This window comes from Chelonia mydas, chromosome 21, assembly GCF_015237465.2.
Source record: "Chelonia mydas isolate rCheMyd1 chromosome 21, rCheMyd1.pri.v2, whole genome shotgun sequence".
NCBI lineage: Eukaryota > Metazoa > Chordata > Testudines > Cheloniidae > Chelonia > Chelonia mydas.
In genome coordinates, this window is record NC_051261.2 from 5,231,051 (window position 1) to 5,252,517 (window position 21,467).

At 45.5% G+C, this 21,467-nt stretch overlaps 1 protein-coding gene across 1 annotated transcript in view; it reads right to left on the bottom strand.

The window, feature by feature from the left end:
- The window catches only part of LOC102941465 (complement receptor type 1), a 195,833-nt gene that overhangs the window by 80,508 nt on the left and 93,858 nt on the right, over nucleotides 1-21,467 (bottom strand). Inside the window, exons 29-37 of the mRNA XM_043533800.1 lie at nucleotides 19,019-19,155; nucleotides 17,275-17,460; nucleotides 13,857-13,950; nucleotides 10,692-10,777; nucleotides 9,640-9,834; nucleotides 8,770-8,949; nucleotides 7,063-7,248; nucleotides 3,557-3,650; nucleotides 420-505 (exon numbers count right to left, since the gene is read on the bottom strand). Coding sequence (XP_043389735.1) covers nucleotides 420-505; nucleotides 3,557-3,650; nucleotides 7,063-7,248; nucleotides 8,770-8,949; nucleotides 9,640-9,834; nucleotides 10,692-10,777; nucleotides 13,857-13,950; nucleotides 17,275-17,460; nucleotides 19,019-19,155 — 1,244 coding nt within the window. The remainder of the gene's footprint in view (nucleotides 1-419; nucleotides 506-3,556; nucleotides 3,651-7,062; nucleotides 7,249-8,769; nucleotides 8,950-9,639; nucleotides 9,835-10,691; nucleotides 10,778-13,856; nucleotides 13,951-17,274; nucleotides 17,461-19,018; nucleotides 19,156-21,467) is intronic.

The window sequence follows — 21,467 nt, forward strand, 5'->3', positions numbered from 1 at the left end:
ATTAAGGTAGAGGCAAATTAATTGTGATTCGCTCCAAAAGAGCCTCAGATTTTAAGTGGATAGTCTCATTTGGGAAGCCTCAAAACTTCTTGAAGTCATTATCATGCCTTTTACATAGTGAACAGGAAGATTACACAGATACAATAGTGAAGAGGAGCCATGCGGCCTGTTGGATTGTGCATATTAAACAGTGCCAGGTAAATAATCTAAAAGGTAACAAAACAAAAAAAAAAAAAAAAAAGATTCTCTAGGAATCATCCAAACACCATGGTGAACCACAGTATGATTTCATTCCTCCCCACAACAAAACTGTCATTTGGATTAAATGCCAAAGGAAGAACAGAGACTCCTCTGAAGCACCAGCTGTGCTGCATCATCTCCAGATGCGAACTGTTCTTAAAACCATTAAATTGCTTTACCTTGGCAAAGTGGAACCTCCTTATCCCAATCAACTCCATTTCCCACAAGCACACACTGGGCAGAAGTCGCTCCAATTAATCTGTACCTAAAGAAAAAAGGTTCAAGTTTGTTACTCATGGAAGCAAAGAACTTAGTTACCCGTCCAGAAAGATGGAACATGGTTTCTTTCCGCCAGTAGGTGGAGACAAACCATTGAAAAAGGGATACATCTAACACCACAGGACCAAGGAACACAAAGGCCAGGTCTACAGTACACATCTACGTCGGTACAGCTACAGTAACGCCTCACTTAACATCGTCCCAGCTAACATTGTTTCGCTGCTGATCAATTAGGGAACATGCTTGTTTAAAGTTGCGCAATGCTCCCTTAGAACGCTGTTTGCCAGCCGCCTGCTTTGTGCACTGCTTGCAGAAAGAGCAGCCCATTGGAGCTAGCTGGTGGGGGCTTCGAAGCAGGGTGGACCGGCAGCCCCCCGGCCCCATTAGCTCCCCGAAATTCCCTGTGTGGCAGCCGCCCAGCAGGCTATATCAATTGTCGGGCAGTTCAGCTGTCCCTCCCCCCACTGCCCTGTGCTGCTCCTGTCCTCTGCCTTGGCGATGCTCCCGGGAGCCTCCTGCTTACTCTGCGGGGGTGGAGAGGGAAGAAGGGTGGTAATGTCAGGGTGTCCCCCTCCCGCTGTACCCCTTCTCCTCAGACAGGTGGGGGAGAACACGACAGGGCTCAGGACAGAGGGAGCTTGCTGCCAGCAACTGCTGTCTCAACTTGCTGATCTATTTAAAAAGGCAATGTACTTAAAGTGGGCTCAGCGTACTTAAGGGGACAATGTACGCACGTGTCTCTCTAGAGTGTGAGGCTACATTAACAACGTGTTAACCCTTGAGGACTTAGCTAAAAGCACTGCATTTCCGAGTCCATTGAGCTGAAGGTCTAGCTAAACCCAGCACACAAAGTTGCAACATACTGACAAAGCTTACACTTGGTCTTCACTGCAGAACACACTAAGCATTCGATTAAATTGAAGTGAAAGAACTTGAAGAAATCAATCTCCTGTGAAGGCAGGGAACAGTGAGAGAGAGAGCGCGCGTGCGCAGATGGGCCCAAGCAGCTGCTAGTGTGTAAAACAGAATTACACCCAAAGACAACCTGCCGAGAGCAGTAATGGGAGACAAGACATCTCCCTGTTCCATATTCAAAAATCAAGCATCTTAACTGTCCAAGATCTAACCAGTGGTCTTTAAACCCACAGACCTCATAGGACTGCATAATTCCAAAGCCTGAGGGCCCTATAGGCTACTGCACAGAAAGTCATCAAGTCCTTCAACAAGAGCTCAGACATTTCTGTGGATCAAACCTACTTCATCCTGAAGGCAGGATATTGACCAATCTACAGGGTAAGCCAAGGGATTCAACTCCCACTTCTGTGCAGCCAGAGAGCCTGCCTTGCCCCAGGGAGTTACCTCCCCACGCCCAGATACATCTAACTGAGACTGGGCCTGGACATCTCCCACCACCCCAAATATCCCTTGGGAGTCCAATTTCTGCTGCTTGGACAAGCCACCGAAAGTTCTGATACAGAAAAACAAAACTCTACACAACACCTGCATTCCTCTCGTTTGTGTGCCCAAGCAATACAATCCATTCAATTAGCACGCAGGGTAAAGAGCTATTTAAACTAAGTACAATGCTGCCACAAGAACAAAACGTAAAAACTGGCCGTGAACAACTTCAAGCTGGAAATTAAAAGGTTTCGAACCATCAGAAAGGTGAGGCTCAGGAAGAGTCACCCAATAGTAGTTATGGGGGCAACTAACTTAGTTTGAGAGAAAGTCAAACAAGTTTATGCGTGCAATTATATGATGGGGTTGCTTGCGATGGTGGGGCTCCGCAACACCGGGGTTTGTTTCCAGTGTGTGTGTTACATTTCTAAGGCTCACGCGTCAGGATTTCAGCCAGGCACCTGAAGCAGTCAGGACAGGATTCCCCCACCCAATGTATTCTGAGTTGGTTTCTTTTATCTCCTTCCTTTGAACCATCAGGGATAGCCATGGCTGAAAATGGGACACTGGATGGGGAAGGCCAGGACTCTGAGTGGCATCAACCGCTCTCACCTCAGTGCTTGACTTGCTGGTTCTTGCTTACATGCTCAGGCTCTAGTATGTGGGGTTGTTAGGAAATTTTCCCCCGGGTCACATTGGCAGTGACATTGGGGGTTTTCTTGCCTTCCTCTGTAGCATGTGAGTGCAGGTCACTTGCCAGGATTATCTCAATATATATCTCACTTCAACATTTCCCTGCCATGACAGGGGCCCGAGGAATTTGTGCACCTCAGGCCCTCCTGTTCTCTGACCATGGCACATAATGGTCTAAGCTCCTCTGGGCTGTAGTATTTTAGACTACATTTTGGTTGAATTTAGTATGTGGGTCTCTGGGAAGTGTTAGTGGCCTGTGATATACAGGAGGTCAGACTGGAGGATCTGGTGGTCCCTTCTGGCCTTAAACTTTGAGACCTCAAAAATCCAAAACACACCTGCGCAGTGCAAGGAAGTCACAAGCTATTTTTGATTCCCCAAGGCCTGGCAACATAACCCATACGGACAAAAGCAACAACTGCACGTGATGCTATCCTGGGGAATACAGACATCTATAAGGGAGGGACAGACAAATATTAGCTATTGTAGAGCAGGAAGAGGTCTGCTTCTACCGGATGCGGCATTTTATGGGCAATATTCTGCCGCTAGCTCCCAGCACCCAAACAGAAACCCCTGTAACAAGGGAGAGATGGCACCCGTCAGTGAGTGCCTGAGGTGGGACACTCAAGCTCATAACCCAACCCCAACTGAATGATCTCCTAAGGGCTCTACGCTGGGATCGTCAAAAGCACCTGAGCGAGTTAGATGCCCATCTCCCACGGCATGACAACCATAGCTGGGTGACTATCTTCCTTCAACTCCTTTGAAAACCGCAGGTGTAATTCTTAACAAGGGCCCAGCCCATGGCTACACATTTATAGCACACCACTCACTTTTGTTCTTCAAGTTAAGCAGCCTTTCTTGTCTCATTTTGCCAGACTTCACCAGCAATTTTACACCAGGCTAGGTTCTGTTAATTTGTCCAAAGAAGCAATTTGCCACTCACCCTTCATTACAGGAGAAGTTTGCTGTCGCACCAAACCGGAGATCCGTTAAATCAACCCTGCCGTTTTCGAGTTCTAGTGGTTGACATGGTCTTCCTAGAAGAAAACGAGACGAACATTAGTATTACTTCTTTTGACCTTAACGGGAAAAGGGGATATGCTAACTAGCAACCCCTAACATAGCAAATACCAAGGGAGATCAAAGCCAATGGTCTTGACGTCCAGTACCTGTTCTGTATGACAGCGGTCAGCACCAAAGGCTACAGAGGAAAGCTTACAACCCACCTTGTGGATAATTTTGTAACATGCCCATGGGAAGTGAGGAGAAGTGGAAGCGGGATGATGCTTCCTAATCCCACACAGACAGTGGTTACCCTATATCCTGAAACAAGAGAATTAAGATCCCCTTGCACATTTAGTGTAAGTGCAAATATTCAGGTTAGAGGGCAGGGGTGACAGATTCTCATTAGTCTGGATGGTACATTGAGTATACCACGCATAGTAAAGGCACAAACCTGTTACTAAATGCAGATGGGTAAAACAATTATGATACACGAAAGGCAGGAGCGTTCAGGAATTATTTCCCTTTTGTATTTGGAAAGAAGCACGACAACCTAGTCTCATCACAAGAGTCTCATGAAGTACTTCCATGTCTATTAGTAATTAAGGAGGAAGTTAAACTACATCTGCTAGGGATAAACACTGTTAAATCAAAATCTTGGGATAACTTGCACCCAAGTGTCCTGAAAAGTTGGCCAAGGAGATCTCTAACCCACTGATTAAGATGTATAAGAAGTTAGAGTAACTGGAAATTCAAGAAGAATGGAAGAGCGCTGATCTTGTGCCAGTATTCAAAAAGGGCAACCAGAATGACCTCGGTAACTATAGACTAGTTAACACGATCTCACTCACAGGCATGATAATTTAAAGGTATTGTGGGATTCATCAATTCCAAGGGCAAATCTGTTCTGACCACTTGCGCAGTGTAGGGAAAGTTTTCCCAATTCATAAGGAATTAAGAACAGGAATATAATTAATACCAACCAATATGGTTTTATGGAAAATCAGGTTTCTCTGATAAACCTCTGTCATTCTTTGACGTTACAAAGATGTTTGATAAACGTAACTGATGTAATATGCCTAGACTTTTGTAAGCTGTTTGACTTAGTACCACACAAGGTTCTAAATAAAGAATTAACACTTCAGTATCAATAGAGCACAACTTAAACGGACTAAGAATTGGCTAAGAGGGTGAGGGAATATCTTTTATTGAACCAGCTTCTGTAGGATGAGAAACTTTCGACCCTACACAGAGCTAGTCTTCAGGTTTGGAATACATTTCCGAGACCAAGAAGAATGGTGTGTAAGCTCGAAAGCTCGTCTCTCTCACCAACAGAAGCTGGTCCAATAAATGATATTATCTCACCCACTTTGTCTCGCTAATATCTTGGGATTGACACGGCTGCAACACCACCGCAGACAAGAACTGGCTAACTGACATCTCCAGGAGCAGTCATCAGTGGGAATCATTATCAAACAAACCTGTTTCCAGTAGGATTCTGCAGGGATCGGTCCTAGACCTGCTGCTATTCAATATTTTAATCAGTTGACTGGAAGTAAACAAAGATCACTCCTCACAAAACTTGTAGCTGACACAAAGTTTGGGGGAGTGATAAAGCAAGACAGGGCAGTCCTGCAAAGCAATCTGGATCCTCTGGGTCCGTTCAAACAAAATTCATTCTAGTACCGTATAGTGCAAAATTATACATCTAGGCACAATTACTTCTAGCATTAAACTCTATGAAGCAGCGGACTAGTCACATGAGCAACATTAAGCAACATGTTTGCCAGATCTGGTTCTAAGTGTCTCATCCTTTTTTGAACCCTACCCTGTTCTTTGCCTCCATTTTGTGGCAGAACGTTCCACAGGCTTGTTTTGCGTTTTGTAAATATTTGTTATTAATTTTCTTGATACGTGAATCCTGATTTTAGACAGCTAAAAATTGCAGGTTCCTCAGTCAAGCTCAGTGGAAGACCTTTTCTTTGCCCATACAAGAGTTATTTGTGATGCTTTCTCCCGCAATACACTTATTCCCACGAAGAATGAACTGTATCAAAAAGTCACCATATCTATAGGGAGTTCAATGTAGATATACTGTATCCAAGCAAAGATAAAGTCAGCACTTTTTATTATTGTACTGGGGAAAAAAAAATCTCTGAATTCAGACAAGGCACGTAAAAATTGGGACCTATTTACTAAGGCCTGATCGATTCAGCAAAACAAGTTCCGCTGACATCACTGAGACTGAAGAACGCACTAAGTGCTTTGCTGAATCAGGGCCTATATATAAAGTATTTTCTCAACCCAGAGAAGGTGAGTCTAAGGCTAGTCAAGAAATCCCCATCAGTATTCCACAAATTACGACAAATTAAATCATCATTTAAAACATATGCACAAGACGACAGAGTTAAGGTTCATCAGCATCCAACTGTACATATCCTTACTAGTTACTGTAGTACTGCATTTACTAGGGACTTCTGCATGGAATACAGCATCTATAGTCTTGAGAGGAGGACACTTGCAAAAATCTTATTGTACTCTTAGCAATGAAGCCAAGAGATGTATTCTCTAAGCTTTGTTATGAATTAGTATTTTGACCAAGTTTGTAACACACGTTATTCAATAGCGGGTTTACTTTCAGTACAGTGAATTCCGTAGGGCTGAACTCTATCATTTGTTATCAGGGATAGAGCAACTACAATTTTTCCAAAAAGACAGACACTTCGCACACCAAAGTGTTTCACTTTATTGCAGTATTTGTGATGTTCCCTATACTATCAACAGGAAATACTATCAACACGATGAATTTAACCGCACCAAGTTGTAGTTGTCCAGTGTTCTGTGGCACCCACTTGAACAAAGTTAAAAGAGGTGACATGGTAAGAACCAAGATCATTAGGGAAACTAAAAAGATGAAAGCTTAGACGTCCTTTATTTTATACCTCCATTTAAAGCTGACCCGCATAGGTAGAGTATCAAATTCCAGTAACTTCACTGGTGTGCACTGAATGCCTCCCAGTCAGTCACATGCACATTATATGGACAGTGGGGTTTCTGGGAGAGAAGAACTACGCTATTCTTAAGTTTATATCTACTACTACACAAGATGTTGATGATGTTCTAGAAAGGCAGATATTCAGCACATGGCCTAAAAACCAGGAAGAAATGTGGTAAACCTATTCCTCCTCTGAAACCTATTTGAGAGTATTCAGCACAGAAGGCTGAAGTTACTGGAATTTTATATTTTAGCTGCTCTTAAAGAACCCTACAAAGATATGGAAGCATTCTGATATTTTTTTTCCTGAAGTCAACCACTAATATAAGAAAGAACTGTCCAAACTGTATTTAGAAAGTGTTTATGGATACCAGTGTTGAACTGTGAACCACTTCCCCAATAAAAGATGGCTTGCACATCAGTTGAAACGGAAAAGCAACAAAGGTACTCACCTTCACAAAACTCAGGGTCTACTGACCATTTTGAATTTTCAAGACATGTAACAAAAGGAGACTTTCCAGAGCTCAAAATGTATCCTGGGCGACAGGAGTATTGCAGTCTGGTCCCAACAGGATAGGAATTGTTCACGACCCCAGGCAGCTCAGCAAAATGCAACCGTGGAGGAGAATCACAAGTGCCTAGCAAGAGAGACAGACAAGGAAGGGGAAAAGTTAACTATGAAAGAAATTCAATAGTCTGTTGTAACAGAATACTAGTTTTTGAGAAGCCACAAATGATTTTATTGGGGACAATTTGGATGCACTTGTTTTCATTAGAGCCTTGAAGCTAGTTTACTGAATGGGCTTGATACAAAACTATAGTACATTACAATTTTATATTATTTACCATGTATACATCACCCTGAGCGTGCATGGTAACGTAGGGTAAGTACACTGTGCAAAACAAGACATTGCTCCACCTCACAGGTTTTATGATCTAACGCAGCACAGGCTCAGAGAGAGGGTTGCTACCACACAGAATGACATGAAAGGTGGTGAGGTACAAGGCAAAGAAGACCAAGGGAGCAATCTATAGAAGAGTCCACGAAACATGTCTGGCATTATCTCTCAGACAGGTAACTTTCATATTTCTCATGTGATGCATGGAAACTGCATGACAGGCATGAGGACAAGTGCTAATGAGAAGCAAAGTGGGGAAAGTAACTGAAATACTTCCCGATGTATTGTATTGTATTTTGTAACAGCCAACCGATCCTAAATTCTCAATTACCGAGGGACAATATTAACTCGTTGCTATATTTGCTTTCCATAAGATACTCTCAGTATAACCTTTTATGAGTTATGGACCTGAATAACTGGATGCTAATACCTTAACCGTATCACTGAATTTAACAACCGTCATTTGGGATACTGTCGATTATGTACTATATGGTTTGAAAGTCATAAGGTACAAATTTTGTACTTTTGGATAATTTAAGCATTATACCCAGATGTACAGACACTCTCTTCTTAACCTGTGCATTAGATCTCTGCAACGTTTGCTTTAATAAAAAAAATTTAATCTATTTCTGTACAGTCACAAACCTAAGGCTGTAACAGGGGATCTGGCTCATTTTATAATCTTTAGGAGTCTTATACCCCAAACTTTGTTTTACTGAAACTGGTACAGCACAGCAGCTGCACCTTTACCTCCTGTTCAAAGTGGCTTTTTCTTTTCCCTAGCCTACCTCCAACTACGACAGGAGACATTCCTCATCCTACAGCAGCGGGCACTGGGTATTAACGCTATCTCACGATACGGGACAGAGTTTAGCCTCCAAGGCAGAAGCCGTTCCAACGAGCCTTCTCCCGGGCAAAAGCGCTCCCAGGGGCTGAAGGCTAGCAGAAGTGTGGTTCCACATCAGCCACATGCCAACATGCAGGCTGCTCCAGAACTTCGAGATGAAATGTACTTCGTGAATTTCACACTGCCATTTTCAGACTTGTAGAAACTACATGCTAAAAAACTGGAAGCTTTAAATAGCCAAAAGTTCTTCCAACTCACCAGAAGCATCTTTTGTTCCTCCTGGAGGGGAAGTTGTAGGTGTAGTATGTGTTATGCCGATGACAAAAAGGGGACACAGACACTCAAACTTTACATCATTCTAACATTGCTAAACATTAGCATATAAAAGGTTCAACACAACTGCTTATACTTACCTAGACAAGTTGGCAAAGATGGAACCCATGAATTGTTAGCTTCACATCTAACTGAACTGCTACCATGCAGAGTGTAGCCAGAATCACATGCAAATATTACGGCGTTTCCATATGAATAGTCAGGTCCAAACCCAGATTGCTTTTTTCCATTTTTAACTTCTGGCTCAGGACACTTGACCACTGAAAATTAAAAGTACCAGCATAAGAACGTTTGGCACAGGAAGCATTTAGTGTGTGTGGGGATATGGGGACATGGGGGAGAATTAGAGGAAAGACGAAAACGCCCTGATACTTGACTACAGCAGGTACCAAAATGTATTTCAAAATAAAGTCATACAACTCTGCATATTTTCCTTTAAAAAGATGTTAGTCTACATACACCACAGCACCCAACTGTATGGCTATCCAGCCCCTTCCCCCACCCTCCACTAAACTGCATGAGTTGAACATCATCATTGTATGACGCCATCAGGAATTTGGGTCAAGCTAGAAGAGATGTACATACAATGACATTCTGGAACTCAACTTCCCTGCTTTTGGGGGAGTTAATATTAAGCAGCAAGATGACCAACCTGCCCTAATGCCTCTGAAAAAGCCTCAATCCCAGCTGTTAGGCTGGGTAACTCAGAAAGAATAAAACCAAGTTGTTGCAGTTGCTTGAATACCAAGTACATAAATGCATTGTTAGCTAAATGCAATAGAGTGCAGGAGCTAGTTCCAACAGTAACTAGTTTTCATGATACGTATTTAGGGGGACAAAGCACTAACTGAATTTCCTCAGGTTTATGGGTTTACTTAGCAATCAAAATAGAGTTTTTCTTGGAAGGTGATCGTAGAATAAGAAGGGGATAAAAAACAGATGCTACCAACCTTTGCACTCAGGGGCAGGCCCACTCCACTCTCCATTGACTTGATCTTTCGTTGTACAATGAATGGAGGCCTCTCCAATAAGAGAGAAGCCCGGGTCACATTTGTAAGTTACTGCAGAGCCAAAGGAAAACTCTTCTCCACTCTGACCATTATGGGATCCATGGGTGATATCAGGAGGTGGAAGACAAGGTATTGCTGAAGCAAAGCATGTCAACATGAAAATTAAAGTTTCCACTGAAGGTGAACCGAAGAGAGTTTTCACTAAGAAAGTTGTCTCAGATCCCCCCAAAAAGCTATTTAGCCATTGGGAAGCGTACTTAACATTCCATTTTAACATTTGAAGCAATACCCCTTTCAGATTCTCAAGGTTTTTCTGCTTTTAGGCTCGACCCAACCCAGTACGTCCATTGCTCAAGGAGGATGCTCCATAAAACACCAGCTCTGGAAGATGACCTTAACAGAGGGCACCCCTTCCCAAAATTAGCCTCAAGAAGCCAGAACCTCTTGCCTGGCATCTCTCAAAACAGTATTGTTCCACCAGCAGAAAACTAAGCTAGAACAATTCTTTTAGCAGCAGCTGATTCTAGACCGGACATCAGCAGCATGATGGATAGACCAAGCCCTGAAAGCATTCAAGAGATCAAATTAAGGTAGAGGCAAATTAATTGTGATTCACTCCAAAAGAGCCTCAGATTTTAAGTGGATAGTCTCATTTGGGAAGCCTCAAAACTTCTTGAAGTCATTATCATGCCTTTTACATAGTGAACAGGAGGATTACACAGATACAATAGTGAAGAGGAGCCATGCGGCCTGTTGGATTGTGCATATTAAACAGTGCCAGGTAAATAATCTAAAAGGTAACAAAACAAAACAAGATTCTCTAGGAATCATCCAAACACCATGGTGAACCACAGTATGATTTCATTCCTCCCCACAACAAAACTGTCATTTGGATTAAATGCCAAAGGAAGAACAGAGACTCCTCTGAAGCACCAGCTGTGCTGCATCATCTCCAGATGCGAACTGTTCTTAAAACCATTAAATTGCTTTACCTTGGCAAAGTGGAACCTCCTTATCCCAATCAACTCCATTTCCCACAAGCACACACTGGGCAGAAGTCGCTCCAATTAATCTGTACCTAAAGAAAAAAGGTTCAAGTTTGTTACTCATGGAAGCAAAAACTAGTTACCCGTCCAGAAAGATGGAACATGGTTTCTTTCCGCCAGTAGGTGGAGACAAACCATTGAAAAAGGGATACATCTAACACCTCAGGACCAAGGAACACAAAGGCCAGGTCTACAGTACACATCTACATCGGTACAGCTACAGTAACGCCTCACTTAACATCGTCCCAGTTAACATTGTTTTGTTGCTGTTCAATTAGGGAACATGCTTGTTTAAAGTTGCGCAATGCTCCCTTAGAACGCTGTTTGCCAGCCGCCTGCTTTGTCCACTGCTTGCAGAAAGAGCAGCCCGTTGGAGCTAGCTGGTGGGGGCTTCGAAGCAGGATGGACCGGCAGCCCCCCCGCCCCATTAGCTCCCCGAAATTCCCTGTGTGGCAGCCGCCCAGCAGGCTATATCAATTGTCGGGCAGTTCAGCTGTCCCTCCCCCCACTGCCCTGTGCTGCTCCTGTCCTCTGCCTTGGCGATGCTCCCGGGAGCCTCCTGCTTACTCTGCGGGGGTGGAGAGGGAAGAAGGGTGGTAATGTCAGGGTGTCCCCCTCCCGCTGTACCCCTTCTCCTCAGACAGGTGGGGGAGAACACGACAGGGCTCAGGACAGAGGGAGCTTGCTGCCAGCAACTGCTGTCTCAACTTGCTGATCTATTTAAAAAGGCAATGTACTTAAAGTGGGCTCAGCGTACTTAAGGGGACAATGTACGCACGTGTCTCTCTAGAGTGTGAGGCTACATTAACAACGTGTTAACCCTTGAGGACTTAGCTAAAAGCACTGCATTTCCGAGTCCATTGAGCTGAAGGTCCAGCTAAACCCAGCACACAAAGTTGCAACATACTGACAAAGCTTACACTTGGTCTTCACTGCAGAACACACTAAGCATTTGATTAAATTGAAGTGAAAGAACTTGAAGAAATCAATCTCCTGTGAAGGCAGGGAACAGTGAGAGAGAGAGCGCGCGTGCGCAGATGGGCCCAAGCAGCTGCTAGTGTGTAAAACAGAATTACACCCAAAGACAACCTGCCGAGAGCAGTAATGGGAGACAAGACAGCTGCCCTGAGTGGTCGCCCACTTGCCATCTCCCTGTTCCATATTCAAAAATCAAGCATCTTAACTGTCCAAGATCTAACCAGTGGTCTTTAAACCCACAGACCTCATAGGACTGCATAATTCCAAAGCCTGAGGGCCCTATAGGCTACTGCACAGAAAGTCATCAAGTCCTTCAACAAGAGCTCAGACATTTCTGTGGATCAAACCTACTTCATCCTGAAGGCAGGATATTGACCAATCTACAGGGTAAGCCAAGGGATTCAACTCCCACTTCTGTGCAGCCAGAGAGCCTGCCTTGCCCCAGGGAGTTACCTCCCCACGCCCAGATACATCTAACTGAGACTGGGCCTGGACATCTCCCACCACCCCAAATATCCCTTGGGAGTCCAATTTCTGCTGCTTGGACAAGCCACCGAAAGTTCTGATACAGAAAAACAAAACTCTACACAACACCTGCATTCCTCTCGTTTGTGTGCCCAAGCAATACAATCCATTCAATTAGCACGCAGGGTAAAGAGCTATTTAAACTAAGTACAATGCTGCCACAAGAACAAAACGTAAAAACTGGCCGTGAACAACTTCAAGCTGGAAATTAAAAGGTTTCGAACCATCAGAAAGGTGAGGCTCAGGAAGAGTCACCCAATAGTAGTTATGGGGGCAACTAACTTAGTTTGAGAGAAAGTCAAACAAGTTTATGCGTGCAATTATATGATGGGGTTGCTTGCGATGGTGGGGCTCCGCAACACCGGGGTTTGTTTCCAGTGTGTGTGTTACATTTCTAAGGCTCACGCGTCAGGATTTCAGCCAGGCACCTGAAGCAGTCAGGACAGGATTCCCCCACCCAATGTATTCTGAGTTGGTTTCTTTTATCTCCTTCCTTTGAACCATCAGGGATAGCCATGGCTGAAAATGGGACACTGGATGGGGAAGGCCAGGACTCTGAGTGGCATCAACCGCTCTCACCTCAGTGCTTGACTTGCTGGTTCTTGCTTACATGCTCAGGCTCTAGTATGTGGGGTTGTTAGGAAATTTTCCCCCGGGTCACATTGGCAGTGACATTGGGGGTTTTCTTGCCTTCCTCTGTAGCATGTGAGTGCAGGTCACTTGCCAGGATTATCTCAATATATATCTCACTTCAACATTTCCCTGCCATGACAGGGGCCCGAGGAATTTGTGCACCTCAGGCCCTCCTGTTCTCTGACCATGGCACATAATGGTCTAAGCGCCTGTGGGCTGTAGTATTTTATACGACAGTTTGGTTTAAGTTTAGTATGTGGGTCTCTGGGAAGTGTTAGTGGCCTGTGATATACAGGGAGGTCAAACTAGAGGATCTGGTGGCCCCTTCTGGCCTTAAACTCTGAGACCTCAAAAATCCAAAACACACCTGCGCAGTGCAAGGAAGTCACAAGCTATTTTTGATTCCCCAAGGCCTGGCAACATAACCCATACGGACAAAAGCAACAACTGCACGTGATGCTATCCTGGGGAATACCGATATCTATAAGGGAGGGACAGACAAATATTCGCTATTGTAGAGCAGGAAGAGGTCTGCTTCTACCGGATACGGCATTTTATGGGCAATATTCTGCCGCTAGCTCCCAGCACCCAAACAGAAACCCTTGTAACAAGGGAGAGATGGCACGCGTCAGTAAGTGCCTGAGGTGGGACACTCAAGCTCATAACCCAACCCCAACTGGATGATCTCCTAAGGGCTCTACGCTGGGATCTTCAAAAGCACCTGAGCGAGTTAGATGCCCATCTCCCACTGCATGACAACCACAGCTGGGTGGCTATCTTCCTTCAACTCCTTTGAAAATCGCAGGTGTAATTCTTAACAAGGGCCGAGCCCATGGCTACACATTTATAGCACACCACTCACTTTTGTTCTTCAAGTTAAGCAGGCTTTCTTGTCTCATTTTGCCAGACTTCACCAGCAGTTTTACACCAGGCTAGGTTCTGTTAATTTGTCCAAAGAAGCAATTTGCCACTCACCCTTCATTACAGGAGAAGTTTGCTGTCGCACCAAACCGGAGATCCGTTAAATCAACCCTGCCGTTTTCGAGTTCTAGTGGTTGACATGGTCTTCCTAGAAGAAAACGAGACGAACATTAGTATTACTTCTTTTGACCTTAACGGGAAAAGGGGATATGCTAACTTGCCCCCCCTAACATAGCAAATACCAGGGGAGATCAAAGCCAATGGTCTTGACGTCCAGTACCTGTTCTGTATGACAGCGGTCAGCACCAAAGGCTACAGAGGAAAGCTTACAACCCACCTTGTGGATAATTTTGTAACATGCCCATGGGAAGTGAGGAGAAGTGGAAGCGGGATGATGCTTCCTAATCCCACACAGACAGTGGTTACCCTATATCCTGAAACAAGAGAATTAAGATCCCCTTGCACATTTAGTGTAAGTGCAAATATTCAGGTTAGAGGGCAGGGGTGACAGATTCTCATTAGTTTGGATGATACATTGAGTATACCACGCATAGTAAAGGTACAAACCTGTTACTAAATGCAGATGGGTAAAACAATTATGATACAAGAAAGGCAGGAGCGTTCAGGAAATATTTCCCTTTTGTATTTGGAAAGAAGCACGACAACCTAGTCTCATCACAAGAGTCTCATGAAGTACTTCCATGTCTATTAGTAATTAAGGAGGAAGTTAAACTACATCTGCTAGGGATAAACATTGTTAAATCAAAATCTTGGGATAACTTGCACCCAAGTGTCCTGAAAAGTTGGCCAAGGAGATCTCTAACCCACTGATTAAGATGTATAAGAAGTTAGAGTAACTGGAAATTCAAGAAGAATGGAAGAGCGCTGATCTTGTGCCAGTATTCAAAAAGGGCAACCAGAATGACCTTGGTAACTATAGACTAGTTAACACGATCTCACTCACAGGCATGATAATTTAAAGGTATTGTGGGATTCATCAATTCCCAGGGCAAATCTGTTCTGACCACTTGTGCAGTGTAGGGAAATTTTCCCAATTCATAAGGAATTAAGAACAGGAATATAATTAATACCAACCAATATGGTTTTATGGAAAATCAGGTTTCTCTGATCAAAGAACGACAGAGGTTTAAGTTACAAAGATGTTTGATAAACATAACTGATGTAATATGCCTAGACTTTTGTAAGCTGTTTGACTTAGTAACACACAACGTTCTAAATAAAGAATTAACACTTCAGTATCAATAGAGCACAACTTAAACGGACTAAGAATTGGCTAAGAGGGTGAGGGAATATCTTTTATTGAACCAGCTTCTGTGGATGAGAAACTTTCGACCCTACACAGAGCTAGTCTTCAGGTTTGGAATACATTTCCGAGACCAAGAAGAGTGGTGTGTAAGCTCGAAAGCTCGTCTCTCTCACCAACAGAAGTTGGTCCAATAAATGATATTATCTACCCGCTTTGTCTCTCTAATATCTTGGGATTGACACGGCTGCAACACCACTGCAGACAAGAACTGGCTAACTGACATCTCCAGGAGCAGTCATCAGTGGGAATCATTATCAAACAAACCTGTTTCCAGTAGGATTCTGCAGGGATCGGTCCTAGACCTGCTGCTATTCAACATTTTAAATCATTTCTCTGGAAGTAAACAAAAATCACTCCTGATACAATCTGCACATGACACAGACTGGGGGAGTCCTACAAAGCAATCTGGACTCCCTATGTCCGTTCAAACAAAATTCATTCTAGTACCGTATAACGGAAAATTATACATCCAGGCACAGGAAATGCAGGCTGTTCCTAGAGAACTGGGAAACTATATTCTGGGAAGCAGCAAGTCTGAAAAGGATTGAGGTCACAGCAGACAATCAACTCAACGTAAGCTCCCACTGCAATCCTATGGAAAAAAGGGCTAATACGATCCTTGATGTATTAATAGATGTGATTGCAAAGCCACTGGCCATTATCTTTGAAAACTCATGGCAATCGGGGGAGGTCCCGGACGACTGGAAAAAGGCTAATTTAGTGGCCATCTTTAAAAATGGGAAGAAGGAGGATCCTGGGAACTACAGGCCAGTCAGCCTCACCTCAGTCCCTGGAAAAATCATGGAGCAGGTCCTCAAGGAATCATTTCTGAAGCACTCAGAGGAGAGGAAAGTGATCAGGAACAGTCAGCATGGATTCACCAAGGGCAAGTCATGCCTGAATAATCTAATTGCCTTCTATGATGAGATAACTGGCTCCGTGGATGAGGGGAAAGCAGTGGACGTGTTGTTCCTGGACTTTGGCAAAGCTTTTGACACGGTCTCCCACAGTATTCTTGCCAGCAAGTTAAAGAAGTATGGGCTGGATGAATGGATTATAAGGTGGATAGAAAGCTGGCTAGATTGTCGGGCTCAACGGGTAGCGATCAATGGCTCCATGTCTAGTTGGCACCCGGTATCAAGCGGAGTGCCCCAAGGGTCGGTCCTCGGGCCGGTTTTGTTCAATGTCTTCATTAGTGATCTGGAGGATGGGGTGGATTGCACCCTCAACAAGTTTGCAGATGACACTAAACTGGGAGGAGAGGTAGATACGCTGGAGGGTAGGGATAGGATACAGAGAGACCTAGACAAATTAGAGGATTGGGCCAAAAGAAATCTGATGAGGTTCAACAAGGACAAGTGCAGAGTCCTGCACTTAGGACAGAAGAATCCCTTGCACAGACTAGGGACCGAATGGCTCGGCAGCAGTTCTGCAGAAAAGGACCAAGGGGTTACAGTGGATAAGTCAACAGTGTGCCCTTGTTGCCAAGAAGGCCAATGGCATTTTGGGACATATATGTAGGGGCACTGCCAGCAGATCGAGGGACGTGATCGTTCCCCTCTATTCGACATTGGTGAGGCCTCATCTGGAGTACTGTGTCCAGTTTTGGGCCCCACACTACAAGAAGGATGTGGAGAAATTGGAAAACGTCCAGCGGAGGGCAACAAAAATGATTAGGGGACTGGAACACATGACTTAGGAGGAGAGGCTGGGGGAACTGGGATTGTTTAGTCTGCGGAAGAGAAGAATGAGGGGGGATTTGATAGCTGCTTTCAACTACCTGAAAGGGGGTTCCAAAGAGGATGGATCTAGACTGTTCTCAGTGGTAGCAGATGACAGAACGAGGAGTAATGGTCTCAAGTTGCAGTGGGGGAGGTTGAGGTTGGATATTAGGAAAAACTTTTTCACTAGGAGGGTGGTGAAACACTGGAATGCATTACCTAGGGAGGCGGTGGAATTTCCTTCCTTTGACGTTTTTAAGGTCAGGCTTGACAAAGCTCTGGCTGGGATGATTTAGTTGGGGATCGGTCCTGCTTTGCGCTGGGGGTTGGACTAGATGAGAGATACCCAACAGAAGAGAGATTCCTAACTGTGTCAAGATGGCTTGCACATCAATTGAAATGGAAAAGCAACAAAGATACTCACCTTCACAAAACTCAGGGTCTACTGACCATTTTGAATTTTCAAGACATGTAACAAAAGGAGACTTTCCAGAGCTCAAAATGTATCCTGGGCGACAGGAGTATTTCAGTCTGGTCCCAACAGGATACGAATTGTTCATGACCCCAGGCAGCTCAGCAAAATGCAACCGTGGAGGAGAATCACAAGTGCCTAGCAAGAGAGACGGACAAGGAAGGGAAAAAGTTAACTACGAAACATATTCAGTAGTCTCTTGTAACAAAACATTAGTTTTTGAGAAGCCACAAATGATTTTATTGGGGACAATTTGGATGTACTTGTTTTCATTAGAGCCTTCAAGCTAGTTTACTCAATGGGCTTGATACGAACCTGCAGTACATTAAAATTTTACATTATTTACCATGTATGCAACATCCTGAGCACGTATGGTAACGTAAGGTAGGTACATTATGCAAATCAGGACATTCCTCCACCTCACCGGTTTTATGATCTAACGCAGCACAGGCTCAGAGAGACTGTTGCAACCACACAGAGTGACGTGAAAGAAGGTGACATACAGGGCAAAGGAGACCAAGGGAGAAATCTTTTGAAGAGTACATGAAACATATCTGGGTTTAGAAACAAGTGAAAACAGCTGGTGGAAAGCTATCTCTGAGACAGGTAACTTTCATATTTCTCATGTGATGCATGGAAACTGTATGACAGGCATGAGGACAAGTGCCAATGAGAAGTAAAGTCGGGAAAGTAACTGAAATACTTCCTGATGTACTGTATTGTATTTTCTAACAGCCAACCGATCCTAAATTCTCAATTACCGAGGGACAATATTAACTCGTTGCTATATTTGCTTTCCACAAACCACTCTTAGTATAACCTTTTAGAAGCGATGTACTCAAATAATTGGACGCTAATTCCTTAATATTTGTATCACTGAATGTATTAACCTTAATTTGGGATACTGCAGATCATGTACCTTATGACTTTCAAACCAAATTTGGTACTTTTGGATAATTTAAGCATTATACGCAGATGTACAGTCACACTTTTCTTAACCCGTATATTAGATCATTTTAACATTAGCTTTAATGCAATTTTATTTCTCTGTCTGTACAGTCACAAAGCTAAGGCTATAACAGGGGAACTTGCTCATTTGACAGTCTTTAGGAGTCTTGTGCCCCACACTTCGTTTTACTGAAGCTGGCCAGCTACAGCACCTTTACCCGCTGTTCGAAGGGGCTTTTTCTCCGCCCCCCCCCGGCCCGCCCGCCTCCAACCACGGACAGGAGACACCCCCAGCCCCCGCCCCTGGGCCTTAACACTCCCACCAACGGGACAGAGTTTAGCCCCCAGGCAGAAGCGCTCGCGGGGGCTCGAGGCTCGCAGAGGTGCGGGGCTCGCCCCAGGGGCCGGGCTGGGGCAGCGGGGACCTGTCGCTGCCGCGCGGCTCGGGCCCCCTCCTGCCCCCTGCGCGGCCAGGCCCCGGTGTGGGCAGAGCCCAGCCCCAGGGAGGCTGAAGTGGAGGCCCCGCTTGAGCAAGAGGATGGGGAGGGCCCGGGGGAGCCGCTGCGGCTCCGGTCCCCGCCCAGCACCGACTGGGGAGAGCGCGGGGGGGACTGAGGGAATTCTGTGCTCCTCTCCCCGCCCCCTCCACCCGCCGCCAACCCCCCACTCACCGCGAGCCCCCGGCAGGGGTCGCCTGGGGGGCTCCGTCCTCTCCCCACCCCGCCACCAACCCCCACCCCCCACTCACCGCGAGCCCCGGGCAGGCGCGACAGCAGCAACAGCGCCAGGAGCCCCCAGAGGCCCGGCGGGCAGCGCGGACCCGAGACCATGGCAGCGGCGGGAAGAGTCGCGGGGCGCAGGCGGCGCGGACTCACGACGATGCTGCTTCAGCGCCGCAACCGCAGGCTCTGACCCAGCCCCCGGTCCCGGCGCCTGCAGCCAGGTGAGACGGGAGGGGCGGGGCCGTGTCGCCGCTGCGGGGCCGCTCCCTCGTTCCAGTCGGTGCCGCCGCCCCCGCCGCTCACGGGCACGCAGGGCCTGGCCGGGGCCTTTGGCGGGCAGGCCCCGCTTCCAGCTCGCTCCGGGTCCCTGGCGGAGGAGGCGGGCGGCGCGGCCGCGCTCCTGTGTGGAGGCAAAGCCGGGTTTGGGGGCTGACAGCTCGCGACCCCGCCCCTGCACTGAGCCGGTGACTCCGGGAGGGGTTTTGACCCCCCCCTTAGTCCCCTGGGCTCAATCCAGAGATCATTCCTCAGTCTTCCATCGGGCAAGAGTCATTGACTGCAACGGGCGCTTAAAGAAGGATCGAGTGAGAAGCAAAGGGAACCCACACCCCTCCTGGGCGTGGTGTCCTCTGTCATCTAGTGCTACTGAGACCACTCAGAGCAGGATTACCGAGTCTGCTCGACAGCCTTAGCTAAGGGCCATCTGGCTTTTAGCTCGTACAGGAGAGGCTGGTGCGCTAGTAAACTCTAAAGGTGCCAGGTTCAGTCCCGCCCGCCCATGATCGGGGTCTGTCAGCGTTACACAAAGACTGGAAGATCTGCCCCCAAAGTGTGGATTTTGCCTGTATGTTGTGTTCGCAGAGATGCAGTAAATTCCATTCAGGGTTAGCTGAGATATCAACTTAAAACAAAAAAATATCACCAGTTCCCTTCACTCTCATGCCTTGCCAGACAAATGTTGGCACCCTGCCAAAAAAACAAAACAAAACACATCTCTTAAGTCTGACACTAGGCCCCTGCAGCAGCAAGACGCTGCACTAGGGATGCCTGGGAGCTGCAATGGGGTTGTGGCAAACAGTGGGGCTGGGGCTCCAACCAGCCCCCATAGATAGCACATCTCCCACTCTGGGGGCACCACACTAGACAGGAATAGGGATAAGTGAGGAAGCCAGGCCTGGGCTCTTCCCTAATTCAGCTACAAGGCCTCACCGGTTCTGGAATAAGAAACAACACTAGCAACACATTTATGTAATTACGGTAGCTGTGTAGCTCTAGTGGTAGCGATCTGTGCTGAAGTTGCTAGCTCAGATCATGCTGATGAGATGGCTGAGGGGCTCTTATAGTTGCACACAACAAAATTTTTAAAAATTCTAGGAAATTGTATCCAGTAAGAACTGTAGTAAAAGAAAATGTTGGTTGCACTCAGGAGTTAGGAAATGTCACATATAAGCAACCTGACTCTGCATCCACCACCAGCTGCACAATACTGCACTGGCACCCTGGAAGGCAGCTGCCAGAGCAGCCGGACACCGTTCAGCAGCACTGAATTCAGACTACACTTTTAAAGTGAAAAGTGAGAGACATGAAATATTTGGCCATGTATTGCTCCAAACTGAAGGGCTCATAATTTCCTGGATAATAACAAAGCTAGATCTAGAGCCCCACTGGCAACTTTGAGTGAGTAAACATCCAACAACCACCTTTGCTCAGTTAAACCACAAGGAATATTCCAACTGGTTCAGGTTCTAGACTAATGAGTTTATAGGACAAGAGCCTTTGGTCTTTGAGTAACAGGCACAACAGTGACCTTATCTAAAAAGAAAATGATGGGAGTAGTACTGAGCAGTCTTTCCTTTCTACTATTAAAGCTTTAATGACCTCTGTTTTGAGTCAGTATTATTTGAAAACCACCCAAGCTGGTTGTAGGGGAAGGGTTTTTTTTTGTACGATCTGATCCTGCAAGGTGCTAAGTAGTGTGAAGTTGGTAGGTGACCATTTAAACCAAATCCAGCTGTAAAATGTGTGTGAAGAGCACTGTAGCTAGCATACACCCAATACCTTAGCATTAACAGAAAGTGCTGCAGTACAATGACCCAAAAGTTAGATTTTCACTGGACAGTGGGTATTGGTGTCGCTATTACAGACTTAGTACGAAGATTAAATAATTGCAATGTATAATCCAGGAAACAGTAACTGGTTCAAAGGTTCCTGAGCCCTTTACCAACGCACTGATAAATCATGTGTTTTTCAGGTAATAGGAAAATTAGTTGCAGTGAGGACTTTGCTTGCATGCTGTAAATGTCTTTCTAGATGCAGGAAGTGCAATACAGTAAAAAACAAACATAGGTGACTGTTCACTGGAATGCAGATTAATGTGCTGAGGTATGCTCTCTTTGTAATCTGCAGTGGGGTTGGGCATGTTGAGGTCCTTGATATTCCCTCTACTACACACCTGTTCCTTTCATATTTCCTGTT